This window comes from Anopheles moucheti, chromosome 3 (genome assembly GCF_943734755.1).
Source record: "Anopheles moucheti chromosome 3, idAnoMoucSN_F20_07, whole genome shotgun sequence".
Lineage (NCBI taxonomy): Eukaryota > Metazoa > Arthropoda > Insecta > Diptera > Culicidae > Anopheles > Anopheles moucheti.
Window position 1 is genome coordinate 75,127,714 of NC_069141.1, and position 17,945 is coordinate 75,145,658.

Consider the following 17,945-nt stretch of genomic DNA (forward strand, 5'->3'; position numbering starts at 1 on the left):
TGTTGTGTTGTTGTGTGTGGCACGCAAAGGAAAAACGGACAGTTGCATCGACCGAGCACAGATGGCGATAGGAGTAAAACAGCAAAGCATAACGCGTGGGGTAAAAGTGTGCCTGAGTTCTGAATAGAATACCGCAAAAATGGGGGTTAAAAGATGGAATTACAACGGGTCAAGAAATTAATCTTTCGCTGCTCTATGTTTGTTTTTAGCCCAAGAGGGAATGTTGGTGGTCATTGGTGGAGTGTCATTGCAACTTCATTGCTTTATGAGTATGCGAAAAGTTGTCTCAGTTGGAAAAGATCCTTTAGCGTTATGTTTTCGTTTCAGAAGCGAAGGAAGAAACATTGTTGTGCAGGGGAAGGTAGTACATTAGAACACTATTCTGGCGAACCGGAATAATCGGGAACTAGATCGGGATATGTCAAATCTGGATACAATATTGTTTATACTTGAATGTTAGAGAGTTGATTTTCTTCACTGCTCACATTTTACGCAACATATTTCGGCGTTTTGTTAGCTAACTTTTAATGTATTTTGTATCACAAAGTGTATAATGTTTTGCTAGAAAGTTTATTCAATTGTCAATTTTCTAAACCCTCGTATTTTGGGTAGACGATGGTGGTGTCACTGTTCTTGATCGGCTAGGCGGTGGTAACCACACGCGAGAAATCGAATTAGTAGCAGATCGAGAAATAATCTCCACATGGCGAACGGTACATATTGATGCCTTCCAGTATCTGTACATTATGCTAAATGTGATAAAACCCTATGCGAGAAACATACACATCGTGTGTGTTGTGCGACAGTGGTGTGCGATCAATCATCATCATCATCATCGTACCTTTTTTCATTAATGATCACATTCTCGTTTTCTTCTTCCTTAACCCCTAACCATAAGCTCTTTGTTGGAGTAACGTTTTTGTTCGGTTTTTCATTTCGCTCTCATCGTCTCCAACTGTTGTGTTCACCGCGAGAATGCATTTTTTTTTGTTGTGTAGCAGCTGAAGAAAAGCGCGTTACTCTCTGTGCACACACTACTAAACACTGTCGAGACAGTAGTGGTAGTGTGGGTAGTGATGTTTTCGTGCGTCGCACTGTGGGTTTTCGGTGTGGGTTTTACGACTGGCGCGGAAAAGCCTGTTCAAGAAGGGGTGTGGAAACGACGCTCCCTTATTCGCTCCTCCGTTTGCCTGGTGTCTGTCATCGTCGTCGTCGTCGTCGTCGTCGTCATGCTTGTATTTTAGGCTTATCGTCTTGCTTCCATTTTTACCCCATTCAATGTGGGTCGCCATTTTCTCTTGTTTCTCTCTCTCGCTCACGCGCTCTCGCTCTCCGGGAAGGGGGTTTTTCATCCCTCTCCCCATGGTCTGGGGGATTCTTTTGCGATCCAAGTCTGCAACACACCACCGATGTTGATGGCTTTCGCGTTCTTTCCGGTAATAAAGGGTGTCGCTGCCGGGCGCGCTCACACACATGGAATAAAATGCACGAGAAAGCGAGCGTTTTGGTTGATGGTGGTGTGGTACGTTTTTCGCACATTCTTTTCACCTTTTGTACGTGTGCACAACTCTCTCACATTGGAAAAGTGATGAACCTCTTGAGGGCATTTTCCCTTTTTCGCTTAAGAATGTTTCTTCTCTGCTCATTGTTCGATCGTTAAAGCGCATTTCGAGCTATGCGTGTGTTAGTTAGGCAGGGATTGACAACAACTAGGGGCTGTCGCGCGCTGTTTGCGCTGCTGCTGCTCGTTTTGTGGCGAATTTATTCATCCTGAATGTATGTGGGAATTGAATGAGTTTGGGGTTTTTCCACTATGTGTTTCCCCTCGTGAAAGCACCGTGAAGATATTGCTGTGTATTGCATGATCTTCAGAATTAAATTCCTACTAAGAGAGGCTCGCTCTCGATCGCTTACCAATATTGAAGGGTGTGCCATATTTTTTCATACTATTTTCATCGTTTCACGGGTGTGTAGCCCTGTAGCCATGAAAAAGCACTTATTTCTTATCGATCAACTTAGTCACCGTTCGTCGTGCTTTTATCGATCGATTACCAATTTAGCTCAGCGCACAATGGCACGCACAAACAGGCAGCTTCGTGTTGTATTTCACAAGAATGTGGAAATAGCAGCCATGGAAGGAAGAGCATATATATGTGTGTGTGTGCGGCGCGCCACCATCATATTGCGACTTTTCGGACACACTTTCATATTATGCCTCTCTGACCGATACACTTCACATCAGCCGCTAAAATGGCTCCCTCGTTTCCCTTGAAGAAAGAAAGTGATCCAAAAATGGTGGAAATTTTTGGTCGATCGTCCCATCCATGCGCGCTTACGTAGATTGGTTGTGAAAGTGTGTGTGTGTACGGGTGTTTGGAGAATGTGTGGAAATCCCGCGTGTTAGGCTTTCATCATCATCATCACCAACGCCCCACGTGATCATTTAGCACTTTTCTTATGTCGGAATGAATTTTCTATTATGAATAGTTTTTCTTAAAATTATGAGTTATGTTTTAGATCCTGTGTGAAAATTTCACAACATAATATTCCTCAAGCTTGTTGCAGGATTGTACTACTATTTGATCCCAGTACTCGTGGGTTGAATCGTGTGGTGTAGAATTTTGACACACAAGAGTCGCGTCATGTCTATTTCTTCCCTTTTCTTTGTTGTGCACATATGGAGATTGCTTCTCGACCACAACAAAAACGCGGTAGCCTACTGCGGTGTGTGCGTCCATGCTAATGAACCCCCTAACACCTCCTCCCCAATTTCGTCGGGGAGAAGGTTTTGTGCGTGTTTTTTTTTTAACCCCCTCATCGGTCGTCTGGTGCTGTGTGTGGGGTTTTGTGTTGGATCAAATACCTTTATGTGGGTCACAAGTAAATATTTTTAAGCTTTCATTTCACGCACACACACACACACGCACGCACGCTCGCTCATGTCGGGCGGGAATGGGTCGGGTATAGAACGTTTTTTTTTGGAGTGAGCGTGAGAGGAAACGATCGAAAGAGATAAATAGAGTGAAACGATTTTCTTCTACTTTGTCGTTCGATCGCGTACGTCATCTTTAATCGAAAAAATACACACTTTTTTCCTTTTCACCCCTAGCAAACGGGTGTGGTGTAAGGCACTGTTTTGTGGGCTTACTTGGATCATATCTATGATTGTGTGTGAGTGCGCGATTAAACGCTGAAAAGCGCAGGATGCTTATCGCGACTACGCGCGACTTTTCCCTTTTAAAACCTTCATTTTTCTGTGTCATATATATTTCATTTACCAAAGAAGAACGCACGCGACGCTCAATATTCGTTTTCCAATGAGCGACGCTTGTCGAAGAAGCTCTTAACAACACAGTGTGTGCGTAAATTTTGCAGACACAAGAAAGGTATCTCCTCAGTTGTGTGTTTGTGTGTGTTTGCAGACATAAGAAAGGAAAGGTGCGTATGATCGTGGAACAGAGGAAAAGGATCACTTACCTTTTTTGTCTCTTCGACCTGTCTGCTTTAAGCATGCTTTCGTACCCGTTAGCAACAAAAAATGGGTATAAGGGTGTGTGCTGTGACTCCAAAACCCCCACAGCTATGTCATCGCTTTCCTTATTTATTAAAGTTTGGTGTGAGAGAGGGTTCTTTTTTTTGCGAACACCTTCTATCCACGCATCTCTCTGATCATTAGCCTCGATTCCCTTTTTTCCTTCGATGGTCGCTGTCGTCCGCGCCTCGCTTAGTGTGTTTTGTTGGAGGTTTTCTTTTTGAGCAACCGTCGTAGTAGGCTGTTACGAGGAATGGGAAACAAAAGCTTCTCGAACGCACGAGACACGACGAGTGACAGATAAATTGCCTCTTTTCCATCGAAAGGTTTCGACTCCGCTGATGCTGCGTTGTGTTGGGGTTCGTTTGGGTGAATTTCGATTGATCATTTAAAGCTTTTTTTAGTTGCCATAATTTGGAAAATAATTTATCATTTATTGCAAACAATATTTTAAAATCGAATTTTAACTTATTTTAATGAATTTTACGTTTCGTTTTTCCTTCCAGAACCGACACGCATAAACAAGACAAACAAAATTAACACAACATAAAACACAGTCCACGGCTGGAAAGAAGGCTCACACCATGGACGATGATCAGCAGTTTTGTCTTCGATGGAACAATCACCAGAGTACGCTCATCTCGGTGTTCGACACACTGCTGGAGAATGGAACACTGGTCGATTGTACATTGGCGGCCGAGGGAAAATTCCTGAAGGCACACAAAGTGGTGCTGTCGGCATGCAGTCCCTACTTTGCGGTAAGTGTATTATGACTTTTTTTTCCATTTTATTGCCTCGGCGTTGTATGTGTGGCAAAAAAAACTTGCAACTAACATCTCGTTTCTTTTCTCGCTTGTGACAATTTTTAGACCCTACTATCCCAACAGTACGACAAACATCCAATCTTCATACTCAAAGATGTGAAATTTCAAGAACTGCGCGCCATGATGGATTACATGTACCGTGGCGAGGTAAACATCTCCCAGGACCAGCTGGCCGCCCTGCTAAAGGCGGCCGAATCGCTGCAGATTAAGGGGCTGTCCGACAACCGTAGCAGCTCATCGTCCGGCACGGGCGGTAGCGGTGTGCATCAGCAGCAACAGCAAAAACAAGGCGATGCACCTGCCGCAAAATCACTTCAGCCTCCCGTACCTGCTAGCAAGGTAGTAAGAGACATAGCTTTAGGTAAAAGTACTCTGTAACTCATGTGGGAAATGTTCTCTTCGAATATCTCTCTAGGCATCATCTGGTCTGACGATTGAGAACAAAAGGAGCTTGAAGTCGGAGTTGCTCGAGTCCGATATGTCCGGTTCGCGGGAAGGATCATCTAGTCCCACGTCGCGAAAGCGTAAAAAAGTTCGCAGACGGAGTGTAGATACGAACAATCTAATAGGTAAGCCTAAGCACCAGAGTCCGCACATCCCGGATTTTCGGTGTGAAATTCCCCTTCGGTCAATTCTCGCAGGGGCATCACTTTTCCAGGCAAATTGCAGCTTAACTTGTGTTGTGGTCTATATCTTATCTTCTCGTCGGAATTCGTGTGAATCAATCACACACGCGCGCGCACGTTGTTTCTTCAACACTTTGAATTGGATGTGATAAATGTTCACATATCATGTTTTTGGTGCGTTTCAACATTATCATGAATGCAGCAGAAGAAGAAGGAAGATTTTTTATTAGCACACGATGTGGCAGTGTGTGGTGCTCGTTATCTGAACGCACTGTCTACCTACAGCTTCTTTGTAGTTGTTCGTAATTGATATGGTTGTGATGACATGTTTCACAAGAAATTTGTATGTAATCGGCTCAATATCAGTACAGGAACCTCAGTGTTTCTCGTAGTTTATGCTGTTTCTTTTGAATTACCGTACAGATCACTATTTGGGCTGATTTTGCATTAATGTTTGAGGTCTTTCTCTTTCAAATATTTTTAAATTGTTAAAATCACGTAATAGTTCTGGTAGTTCTGGTGACCGTAAAGGACGTAAACATGTGCATTCAAGTTTAATATATAGATCTGAGTCTTTTCTAACGAATCCGTTGATGTAAAATTCGTTTCCTTTTTGTTCGAAGCTAAAGTTAATAATATTTCTCTATCTCTGTCCAATCTTCATCGATTTAGATAATCATGACCAGCATTCAAATTCCTCATCACATTCAATGCACACCGGTAGCGGTGCGAATGTGGCTGCGCTAGCAGTCACCGGCACCAACTCCGCAAACGTCGCCGCATCATCTCTGTCCTCGTCCACGGCAGCCGCTGGAAGCAACAGCAGCGCTAACGTGCTGTCGGTTGCCGCCGTGGCCGCTGTCGCCGCACTCAAAAAGACTGAAACCGTTCAACAGGCTGCCGCGGAAACACTGAAACTACAGAAGCAGCAGCAGGCAGCCGCGGCTGCAGCTGCCGCCGCCCAGTCCTCCGACGATGATGAACGATGTGGTGGCCCGGGTAGTGTCGCCACCGGCACGGAACACGACGACGGAAATGACCTTTCGGACAATGAGCATGATGGCGATGGCGGTTCTTCGGTAAAGTCTGGCTCGCGACATCATCACCTGCTAGATGGGAGTCGGCGTGGTAAAACATCCACCTCGTCGATGGGCGAAATGATGATCGAACCGAAAAGTGAATACGAAGATGTGCAGGATGAGAATGTAGAGGATTTGACAATGGACGACGAAGATTTAATGGACGAACTGGACCAGCCCGGACCGAGCCACGGTGGCGATGTATCTAGTCAAGGTAAAGTGTGCGGTGCTCTCTTCAGTAAAGTTGCTTTTTCTATATGAAGCTAATGAAATATTACACTCTTTACTCTATTTTTCGATCATCTCTGGACATAAATTTGGTTCACACATGGATTTTGGGGCAATAACGCAGGGTATGCACAATGGCCGATGGATCGTGAGCAGAACGAATCGTTTATTGCACAGGACGCAGTCGGTGGACAACATCGAGACGCACAAGGTAAGCGAGCGTTTTTAACTCTTCAAATTTGGTCAAGATTTACGATACATAAAACGCGCAACTATCCTATACTAATGAATTGTTTATATGCTTAAATATGCATATAATCGCGCTTTTTTTTTACACATTATCTATTAATGTGTGAGTAAATCAGATCGAGAGATAATAATGTTTATAAAAAAAAAAACAGATCAGATTTTAATCAACATAATTTAATAAAATTAATGAAAGTTTGGCACTTTTGTTGCTTGTTGCACTAAATGACGTAATGCCATTGTTTAGAACTAGTGCATTTTCTAAAGAAATTTGAAAATATTTTAGCAAGAGTAGCTGAAGTAGCTAAAAAAGATTACACTCACTTTGGATCTCTCTCGAAATGCATTTCTCTTCGCGTTATGGGCGCTTTATGTACCGGTGATTAATTTTTCTGGATAGTGTCTTATGGATCGTATGTCTTTCCAAAACGAAAAACCCCGTTCCCCCCAAAAAAAAGACATTGTAAATTTGTTATCTCTTTCTCTATCTCTCATAGTTTGTTTGTTTGGTTTTTGTATTATTATTACTATTACTTGCAAAATTGAACTCTTTACTTTCGTTGTTAAACAAAATATATAATTAAGGTATAATCACAATACAACACAAGCAAAAATAGACAAAAGAGCAATTTCAAACAATTTAATATTTTCCCTTAGTATTAATAGTATTTAGTTTTGGATTACCTTACCCTCTCTTTACTTACCACCACCTTTCATTGCTTATCCATGATTAAAAAACAACAACAAACGATGCAAAACATTAATCCCCTTTCCCAACCAATTAATTACTCTGGAACATTATTCCCATCCGCGCATTCCTGCTGCTGTTTTACACGCAACTTTGTCCTGTTGTGTATGTGTGTTAATGTTAACTAAATTACAAATAAGTAGTAAGCAAGAGAATAACTCATTAGCCTTTATGGTGTGGATGGTTGTGGACAATTACGAGCTTTAATTTATTTTACATCTTGCCGCGGGTGGTTAGCACTTGTAAGGTTTGAGAAATTTTGTCATTATGAAAAATAAGATGTTACCTGGGTCGTAGATTGAGCTGAGCCACAAGAGCCCAATGGTGTACAAGAAGACACCTTTTGCCCAACGAGCAACAAGTGACAGTCGAATATAAATGTCCTCGAATAGGAACGATGGGTTTAAAGTGCATACGCGCAAGCAATTTCTACGTACCAAGAAAATGTACTTCTTTTATGACCAATGGTCCTCTTCTCCGTGTTTCTTTCCCTTTAGTTAGTGTGGGGTGAAATCGGTCTTTCAGTCGATCGTTTCCTCCCATGTTGGGTGTGCACAAAACCGTCTGCTGCGGGTAGGTGGCAGCTTGAATTGATGCTATGGCATGGCAAGTTGGCTGAATGTGCGTCATCGCTCGCACAAAGAAGAACGGTGATGATGATGGTTTCCTTAGCTCCTCGCATGGCCAAAGCCCCCCCTGCATGTTGTATGTTTTGTAAGTCGCGTAATGTACGTGTTTAATGTCCACCCACGGATTTTTCATCGGGTGCAATGCAGCGTTGTGTTGTGCTACTTACAATTGTCCAACGACGACTGCAAGAGATGGCCTTGTTCGAAATGTGTACAGAAAAGTGCAAGAAAGAGAACCCTCGTTGCATTTGGAAAGACAAGATTGAATGTGTGTAGTAGTACGACGGTACGGTTGTGTACATTTTGTTGTTGATTTTTTTGTAAATAGAAGATAAATTTCTGTTTCGCAAGAATGACACAAACTATGCCTAGTTGGGCATGGCGTCAAGACAAAAAAAAATGCTAAACCACATTCCGGTGTTCCCGGTGGTACTGTTGTGGCCATAATAATGTGCTAAAAGTAGAGATGAGAAAAAAAAGAGTTAAACATTATATTTTGCGGATTGTAAGCAGGAAGGACACACAACAAATGCGCGTGTCAGAAGACGATCGTGTCTCGCGCACTGCGATATGTGCGATGCGGAGAAATAAATGATCGGTGTTAATAACCTTCGTCCAAAGTTAAGTTAAAGTCATCACACACACACACACACACGCGATCACGCGCGCATACACTTGCTCAAAAATCCATAAAAATACAGCACGTTGCATTATACTGCACTGTGTTGCAATGAAATATATGAGAAGGAAAAAAAAATCGCGCGTATGACCGGCCCTGACAACAACACCGCGTCCAGCCTTTTTTGGACGATGTGGGGTAGAGCTCTTAAAACATGTGGATTGTGTTTTGTTTTATTTGCCCTCGTACCTCCTCTTTGTCTCTGATCATCCTCCCCCCCCATCCCGCAACACTTGTATTTATGACTCCTCCATCGGTCCAACGCGCGCGCGCGCGTGGGCGAAAGGAGTAAAACACATCACACACGCGCGCGCATGCAATGCAACGCCATTGAGGTGTTGTTGCCCGCCACAATGTGTCCTCTGCACATTTTCCATCGTGTTGTTCGCGGCCTGTAGAATGACATTTACACGGGACACACCATGCAGTTCGCTTGTAATACTCTACTGGCCTTCCTTTTCTTTTCCCAATGCAACGACGCACAGCAGCAGCGTGTGTGTGTGGTGCGCTTGTGGTAGATATTTCACTGCCTTGATGCTGCCTTTTTATTTTGTTCCTTCGCCTTAAATCTTATTGTAAATCCATACACGTCCACCGATGATGATGATGGCCATCATCACTGTGGTCTCACACATCGCTGCGTATGGTTGTGAGCATTTAAGAATGCATCCGATCATCATTATCACAATGCTAACTTTTGTGCATGATGATGCTGTTCTTGAGAAGATGACAAATTAAAATGGAAGTCTCTTCACTCTGCCCTGGGGGTGGTTGTGCAGTTTTTTGTTTGGTGTCACTACCAACTGCCCTTTTTCGCGCAATACTATTTATTGTTATTGCACCAAGAGGTCCCGGTACGTTGGTGGGAATTGGTTTTGAGATGAGCTTTGTGTGGCGCGAGTATATATGTCAGGTTCGGTGTATTCTTGAGAGGTTCTCCAAGGTGTGTGCCATGTCCTTCTATGTTTCTCCTTAAGCGGATCAGCAACACAATCCAACGTTAACCGTAATCTTTGGCCGCGGTTTTGTTCGCTTTGCGCCAACGGTGCACAGGGTGACCGTGATTCCTTTTTGGGAATGTTTTTCGTTCCCGTTTTGCTCTACTACCACACCTTCGCGAACTAAATTTAGGTTGAGAGGTAGAAACACCGTGTTCCAATTCGATCAAGTTTCGTTAAGTATGCCATTTAAAAAAAAAACCTTACGATGAGTTATTTATTTTTATAATAATATACATTTTTTTTATTTAAAATTCTTCTCATCAATTGAAACAAGCAGATTGATATGCATCAATTCTGAATTATACATCAAACAAAGGTCGAGTGCCCCGATAAGAATAGATAAAAGGCGTCCAAACCGTGAAAATGGCAGAGTTATTCGATAGGGTCCACTTGTTGCTCAACGGGACGCGATATTTCCACGAAGAATTTTGTAAATTATAACACTTACCTCCTATTAAGCTAATGATAATGATTCTCTTGCTTCTACTCCATGCGGACTTCATCCTCTCGAAGAAGCCCCCCGCCAAAAACAACACTATAATCAGTAGATCTTAATGAATGTTGTTATTTTTACAACTAAAACAAACATTTGCTCCTCGCATATCTATAATGAAGTATTTATATATCTGCGCATTTGCGTATTATGTACATTTCGTTTTTGTTTTCTTTCAAATGATTTGATTAATGAACTGAAAATTTAGATATATAAATATTTATTTTGGTGGTTGTGTAGTGTTGTGTAACTTATCTCCTTTTTTCGCGTTTGCAAATATCGGTATGCGTAGCACAATTGTGACTAGAAAAGTTGTTTTTTTAGTTCATAAAGTATTGACATAGTTGTTTTAAATGCATTAGTTTGTAAAAGAATAATTGTCATTTGTTAAAGATTTCTCACCCGCCGCCCTTTCCTTCCTTTTCTCATATGTTTATTCCTCCTATTCATGCGATCCTTCGCATCATCCACATACACAACCCATCCTTTAACTCACGTTTACCTCAAGATGCTTTTCGTTTATTTAATTGTTTTGATTTATCTTCTACACACTTCTTTTGTATCCCCTCTAATCCTAATGCACTTTTTACACACTGCCTCGATGAAAGCACACCATATTCGTTTTGTCTGTTGTGATCTCTCACATTAATAGCTTTCTTTTGATTTAATCGAATGTTCTGTATGGCTTTTTTAAGACACAACTCTAAAACCACTTTGTTGCCGTTGCTGTGCCCTCCCTTAGTGTGTAAGCTTTTCGTCAAAAAGCGCAAGCGGGTTTGTTCGCGCCAGGGGGTAGCTGTTGCGGTGTGGCGTGGTGAATGGGAGCTTACTAAAATTCCAATGTTAGCGTTTGTGGTGCATTTATTTAATTTTATTTGTTATTGGGTGATCGTACACATTTCCCCGGATTGCCGATGCAAATTCGTTGGCTTTTGTCACGCGTGTCGTATTCATTATTACAATTTATTGGTGGTGGTGTTTTGCGAATCGAGATGTGTTTTGTACTGAAATCGAAAGACCGGATTGTTGCGTTCCCTTTTAGTATTGCCATTCAATGAATGTTGGCAGGTTGGTTGGATATGTGGTGTGTTCTCTCCTCTCTCGGTAGTTTTGTCTATTTTGGGTTGTTTTTCGCATAAAATATAATCACTGAATAAATCATCAGTGGATGTTGATGATCTAATTAGTTTGGGCAGGGAGAACAATATAAAGCTACATGATGATGGGGTATATGCACACGAGCGCGTTGGTTAATTTCAATTGCTGATCATCTTTTTTTGTGAAAATAATGTTCACACCTTTAGATTCCTGTAACCAAATGGTTATTGCGCTTTCTTATCGAATGTGGAGTAGCAATTAATGTAACTAGAAGATTTTCAATTTAAAATATATACCACTAGACAACATGTAGATGCAAATATCTGAATAGAACAATAATGAATCTTAAGAAGCTTGTAGGAACTGTGCAGTTCAACTGTCGTCTAATTAGATGACACAATCACAGTTCCTTGGTGAAGATGTTTATTTGATGTTTAAATAATATTTCCTTTCTCTGATTCCTTTTCTACTTGATTTTTAATCTCGCCTCTACGCTTCCTTTTTCCCTCCTCTATATACGTTCAACATGATCTGTTTCGCTCTCACATGCCAGTAGTTTAGTTTAGTACTGCTTTTTGTTTAAACTTTATCGAGCAAACGTTTTGTTTTGTTTTAAAATTCAATATTAGTAGCTTATTATTATGAAAGTTTTATTGTTGCATGTATCTTTTTTTTTGTTATATGAAAACTGCAAATCCGTGTGTTATGTTGAATAGTTTTTTTTTGTTTTATTTTATAATTGCACAAAAGCGGGAGGGATTCACAACACGATTACTTGGGTTTCTGTTAAAGTTTTGTTCGAATATAATCCCAATTTCCGCCTGGTTTCATTACAACACACCGCCCAAAAAATGCCTGTTGCCTCACACTGTATTTTCCTCACCACTGTGTCGCTGTGTTTCATCATTTTGCTAAACAATATTTTCCACTTTTCTGTTTTTCTGTTCTGATATATCAAACCTTCTGTTGTGCGCACACACACACTCTATTTCTACCTTTCTGTCATAATTTCCCTATAGCGCAAATTTAATTTGTTAGTTTAATTTGTGTTGTTGTATTTTTTGAAGCATTGTGAGAGCGCCGCTTATTTCTTTGCGGGTCTGCACTGTGTATCTCCTTCTCTTATTCGGTTGTTTCCACCGTTCCATGGTTGTTGTTCTGGTGTTGTTATACTGTTGTTCCCCGTTCGGCGTCGCTCAACTGTTTCCATTTTCTAGATTTGATTTTATATATTTGGTTGGCGATGCTTTGCTCATTTTTTTAAAGCAACGCACAGTGGAAAGGAAACATTTTTAGTGGAACCTCGTTCTACTACTTTAACCCCAGAATTGTAGAAGAGTGTGTCATTGCATTCTTTTTTTTGTATGACATGCGACTTCCTAGAAAGTTGTATAACAATTGTATGACAGTTTTATAACAATTGTACGACAGTTGATTGGCCCCATTTCTAATGGTTGTTTCAGCGTCAAAGAGTAAATCGGGATGTTGATATAATCATAACATATTCGCATGCCTTGGTAGAGATGGGCCTTGTTCCATAGGAAGAAGGCGTGATAACATTAACAAAAAGAAACACAGGGGTGTGCACAATGATGCGTTCAATATGTTCAACGTTTAAGGAGCGTTTAATATATAAATATTTGACAACATATTCTCGTTAGTTCTCCCGTAGTTTTTAATCTTAAGGAGGAGAGGGATATTGCGCCAGTCGTTGCGGGTGTGTTGTCGCGGGTACGATATTTTTCCCCGTCCTCTGTCTCGCTGTTGTTCTTCTCATTGTGTTCTTGATTGTTTCTCTATCTCTGTACGGTCGTGTAGGTAGTTTGGTAGCGTAAGTAATAATGCTCGCTCACACCGGTGTGTTGTGGCGTTGCATGTTCTGTCAAATCTGTCAAAAACGTAAATCTCCAAATCTCCGCCAGTCATCGGATCGTGTTCGAGAATGCGCGTTCATGTCGGTAACCGGTTTTTCCTGTGTTAAGCCGTGCAAAATTATCATGTATCGTTTTTGCGTATAGATTTGTTTTGTTGTATTTTCTTTGGTATATTCGCGAATATACTTATCGTGTACGCTTTTGGGTCGATCATGAAATTCCGCGATCGCGCGCGCACTCCCTTTCTCTCCCCCACGCCTTTTCGCTGTCAAGCTGTCGCGTCCGGGTACCTTCGTTTTGTATTGCGTTCTTTCTGTTTTCCTTGCCACGCCAAAAATCATGCAAATGAGCTTACATCTCATTTTGGGCAGTAACAAACTCTCTTCCGTTTTATGCTGCCCTTGTCCCCGCCCCCCGTGGCGGAACGTCGTGAATCGTGTGTGACGCGCGTCAGTCGTTCTGTCAATAAATTGCAAGTGCGGTTTTGTGTTACGAAGAAAACCAAGTGTTGGCAGTGTGTGGCGGGTGGTGCGCAGACGACCCCTGCAAAGTGATCATGTTGGTGATGGTTTTTTTTGTTGCTGTTCAGTTTCTTTTTCAAAGTGTGCTGTGTGGTGACCGCGGTGGTGTTTTTAGTGGTGTTCTTCTTATTACATATCCGGTGTGTGTTGTGTGACGGTTTTTGAAGGTGAAAATGGAGTTGATTTTCAAGTCCGCGGGCCGCGGTCATTCAACTCCGTCCGGCGGCTGCATCGATCGCATCATCCGCAAGCAGCCCGCAGTCGTGTGCAGCACTCACATCTTGCGGCAATTCATCTCCTCCTGCGGTTATGTTTTTGTAGCTGCAAATCGGGCTCAAACCCGGTTTGCAGTGAGGTAAATGGTAGACGACGGCGTGGATGCGTGTGGGGGTGTATAAAGGTAAGATTTGGGGGTTAAATTGAAGGTGGTGTACGAAGCATTACGGCAAGACGTTTAAGAGGTTTATTCTGATTGTTTTATAAGAAGATGCTCAATGATGCGCAATTTATGTTCATGTCTTCACTAAATTCTTATCTAAATTTATAATAAAAGTTGAGCTTGGGATTGCATCAAGTTCTGTGATTTGAATTTCTCTCTAGGGAACAATTATTCTATACCAAAAATATAAACCTCTATCCTTCTTTCCGTATTACTTAGTTATACGACTTTCTATTTGGCATATGCGTATTGAAATACACCCACCGCAAATCCCACGTTGTAGCCACGCAAAGAAATCTTGTGATAGTGTTTCCTGTTGGAGATTTGGCAGATCAAGAACAAGAAATACAGGGACACGAAATGGCAGGTAAGTACGCTGCCCGATGCAATAGTATCGTTGCAAAGGGGAAAGTAGCAATAGTGTCTTAAGATAGTTAATGATTTACATTTATTACATGAATGTAAACATCCTTTTCCTACCTACCCAAATGTCCTACTTTCCCATCGATATACACAAGAACAAACCTTCCATTCCATTTTTCCTTTCGTTTGACTAGAACTCACTCTACACTGATGGAACTTTATTCAGTACTCTTGAATTCTTGAAGATTATGACAGTTTGATAAACACGGAACACATATTGCTTACTACTGTAGGAACTCTGCACATTACGGGAGGACATTTTCGACTTGACGTAGACAGTGTTGTTAAACCTTATGAATTTTTGTTGTTAATGGAACTCTGTTTCATTATCCTTTGTGGAATGATGCTCTCAAATACATTAAGATGCATAAATATCGTTTCAAGTAAAGATCACACAAACGATCACTGTGTCACCAACCAAACCATTTTTTGTTGCTTTTGTTTGATATTTGAATTGTAATTAAATCAATCGACATTTATTGATTGTTTATCTTGGTAATGGAGCTTTTTTTTTGAATGGCCAACCCCGTTCATGGCTGGTTGGTGGAGCTTTTTATAGACAACATCTTACATACTGACAGGACATCGTGACTGTTGCGTTCCTTCCAAATTCCTTCTCTCGAAAGATTTGTATGACTCCTGTTGCTCTGTTGCTGTTGAAGTGTGTATGTGTGTGTGTGTGTATGTGGGACGAATGAATGTGGTTTGCTTGCAATGCGATACAGCAGTCATCGTTGTCCATGGACGTTTTGTTTTGTTTTCTCAACGTACGGCGTTGTGGAGGATTCCGTTCCGATTTAGTAGAATCGAAAGAATTGGACGACGGTCTTTTGATGTATTGAATAAGGAACAACATATGTAAGTATAATATGATGCACGCACACACACCGATGATGCATGCGGGTACCGAGAGGTGCACCATAAATTGTTGACACATTTTTTTTATAGAATATTTCGAACATCAAATTTTGTTCTGATAAAGAAATAATGTGCAATTGGATGATTTGTGAGGGATTTAGGTTTTTATTGGAACTTTACAAAGCGGGAAGTAAGCGCCTACTAGAAGAAATTTTAACGAAAAACAAGAAGAGCCGACCAGAGTTGCACAAACTATAATGCACAAACTGTTAAATTGTTGACTTTTTTGATGAAAGGTCCTGAATTATTATCTTTCAGTTTGACCGGAAAGTTTAAATCTTATTCAGAGATTTAACACAAAAGTTATATATTGTCAAATTTGAAACTGAATTAAAATGGCAGTAACAGCGCAAAAGGTAAACAACACATACCACCACTGTTGAAGCAAATTTTCCGAGCAAAGAATTAATTTCTATTGCCTATTTCCACAAGCTGCCATTTTGTTTATGTTTATTTCCATATGTCAGATTGATTTATAAAAAGTAGGAGTTTATCAGAAAATCCTGAGGATGATGTTTAAAAAATACGTATTCGTGAGAATCAGATTATACGTAGATGGATTTTAATGCTTAAGGGGCAGTGTTCAACACTAGACCAATCAAGCAGTTTTTCCAGCCATTTTTTAAATTGTATTAGAGATTGTACAATTAAATCCAAATATCGGGATGTTTATTTTTTTTTTCGTTAGAACGGCCGTATGGACTTATTTTAACCACGTAGCCGGATAGTCAGTCCTTGGTGCGGCTGATTGGCCTTTATCTGGATATTATATTATATTACTTAATAACAGATGTGTGAAATTCATGCACTAACTAACATGATACTGTTTAATCTCAGAAATCAGAAGTAATGACACTCTTTGTGGATGGATAGGTTCTTACCGCAGGAAGTTATGAGTATAAATATTCAATTAGGCTTTCTATTATTTTGGAATCGTTTATCCATGGCAAATGTGTGTCACTGCAACAATTTAGTCCAGGATTTTGTGATATTTTAAATAATGCTGAAGAAGCTTTCATGTTGTGTCCAACAGTTGCATAAATCGACGTAAATTTATAGCCATCGCTAGGCAGATGATGTTCATACTGTTTCTTGTCGCAAATTTATTAAGATTGAAATCCGTTTGCATGGTGCAACACACCAGGAGGTTTGTGTGATTTTTAAAACGTGCTCATTATTGCCAGCAATTGTGTCGCGTTAAGTCTAGGCGCGCGCGCAGTTTCATATGCGACATTAGCGGCGCACTGTCTTTCTCTCCATTAGCGCGCTGCCTGTGATCACACCGTATGGTGGTGCCCGCTTCATTGGAATATGAGGACGCGGTAATTGAAAGGATTTTTATTTTGAAAACTATGAATGTTTCGATCGTAAATTGTGTTTCAATTAACGTCATCATCAGGTATGCAAATATGCGTTCGATGCGTAGTGCGCAAAAAAAAAACGAGGGTTGGTGTGTTCCTCCCCCCCTAATGGTGATTGACCCCACCGGATTTAGCGCGCGTGCATTATAGTAACCACCGATGCAGCCCCAACAATAAATAACATACCTGTAACTGTTTACTTTTATTAGAAAATCTTTGTTAGAAAGCATCATCACAGCCCCAAGGGTGTGTTGTGCTGCTTTGGTAATTGGCAACGGGGATCACAGGGACTCGATGTTTGCTGGCTCCTGCGATCATTGCAATTCGCGGACGGAAACTTTAAATTTATTGATCATTATAGAAAAGAAGGCGGAGAATGGCTTAGGCGCTTGCCTTCAGTATCAGGGGACATGTGCGTATAACGATCTTCTCGTATGGTTTTACTGAAGCGATGTGGATAATTTGCATCTCTCTAGCGTTATGCATGTACTTCACATTCCTGGCGCGGTCTCTACACTGGGGTATGATTACCTAAAATCCCATCTATGCAAATGATCAATTTAACGCGTTTTGAAGCGCGCGAAATGTGATGCTGTCTTGTGTGAACTTTTGCCTGTTCATAAAGCATTAGATAGAAAAGTTTATAGCGTCGTTTGCAAGGGACCTCTATCTTGGCAAATCAAATGCTGGTAGATGTCCATCGATGATCATCGTCCAAACAATTCTAACTAAAGCATGATCCTATGTGACGATCGTAAAGCACAAATAGTTTGTGGTTTGATGTTCCAAATATTCTATAACACTCAAACGGTGTCGACATGCGTTTTAGCCAAAAAGTATTTGATATCTTTAAAAAGAAGATGGTCGAAATAAAAAGAGATATTTTTTCAAGCACAAAACTAATGAGCAAACAAAGTTTTTTGAAGCGTTTGTTCAATGGCACACTATGAAGAAGGGTAATATCACATTAAAATGAGATTTTAAGTTGCTTTTAACATTCCGTTGTTCGTTGTAGAGGATAGAGTTCTCTTTCGCCCAATTTGCTGCTATGAGATGAGTTTATTTCTCCACAAAACCCACAATCGGTATGAAAATTGTTCGTTTAAAAACGGTGTCAGGAGTTTTTGTTTCCCCGTGCCGCCTCTTATTATCCTTTATTGCAATTTCTTTTAAAATGTTGTTTGCTTTTTTAATGCCTTGTTTACTGTTTCCATCTACATTATTCG

General features: G+C 40.9%; 1 protein-coding gene across 4 annotated transcripts in view; it reads left to right on the forward strand.

Annotated features, from left to right (window-relative positions):
• The window catches only part of LOC128304321 (longitudinals lacking protein-like), an 89,071-nt gene that overhangs the window by 26,112 nt on the left and 45,014 nt on the right, over positions 1-17,945 (forward strand). For all 4 annotated transcript variants that reach the window (XM_053041497.1, XM_053041499.1, XM_053041496.1 and 1 more), the window contains exons 2-6: positions 4,039-4,290; positions 4,402-4,695; positions 4,772-4,925; positions 5,655-6,275; positions 6,414-6,500. In XM_053041497.1, the coding sequence (XP_052897457.1) occupies positions 4,117-4,290; positions 4,402-4,695; positions 4,772-4,925; positions 5,655-6,275; positions 6,414-6,500 (1,330 nt within the window). In that variant the 5' untranslated portion in view covers positions 4,039-4,116. The remainder of the gene's footprint in view (positions 1-4,038; positions 4,291-4,401; positions 4,696-4,771; positions 4,926-5,654; positions 6,276-6,413; positions 6,501-17,945) is intronic.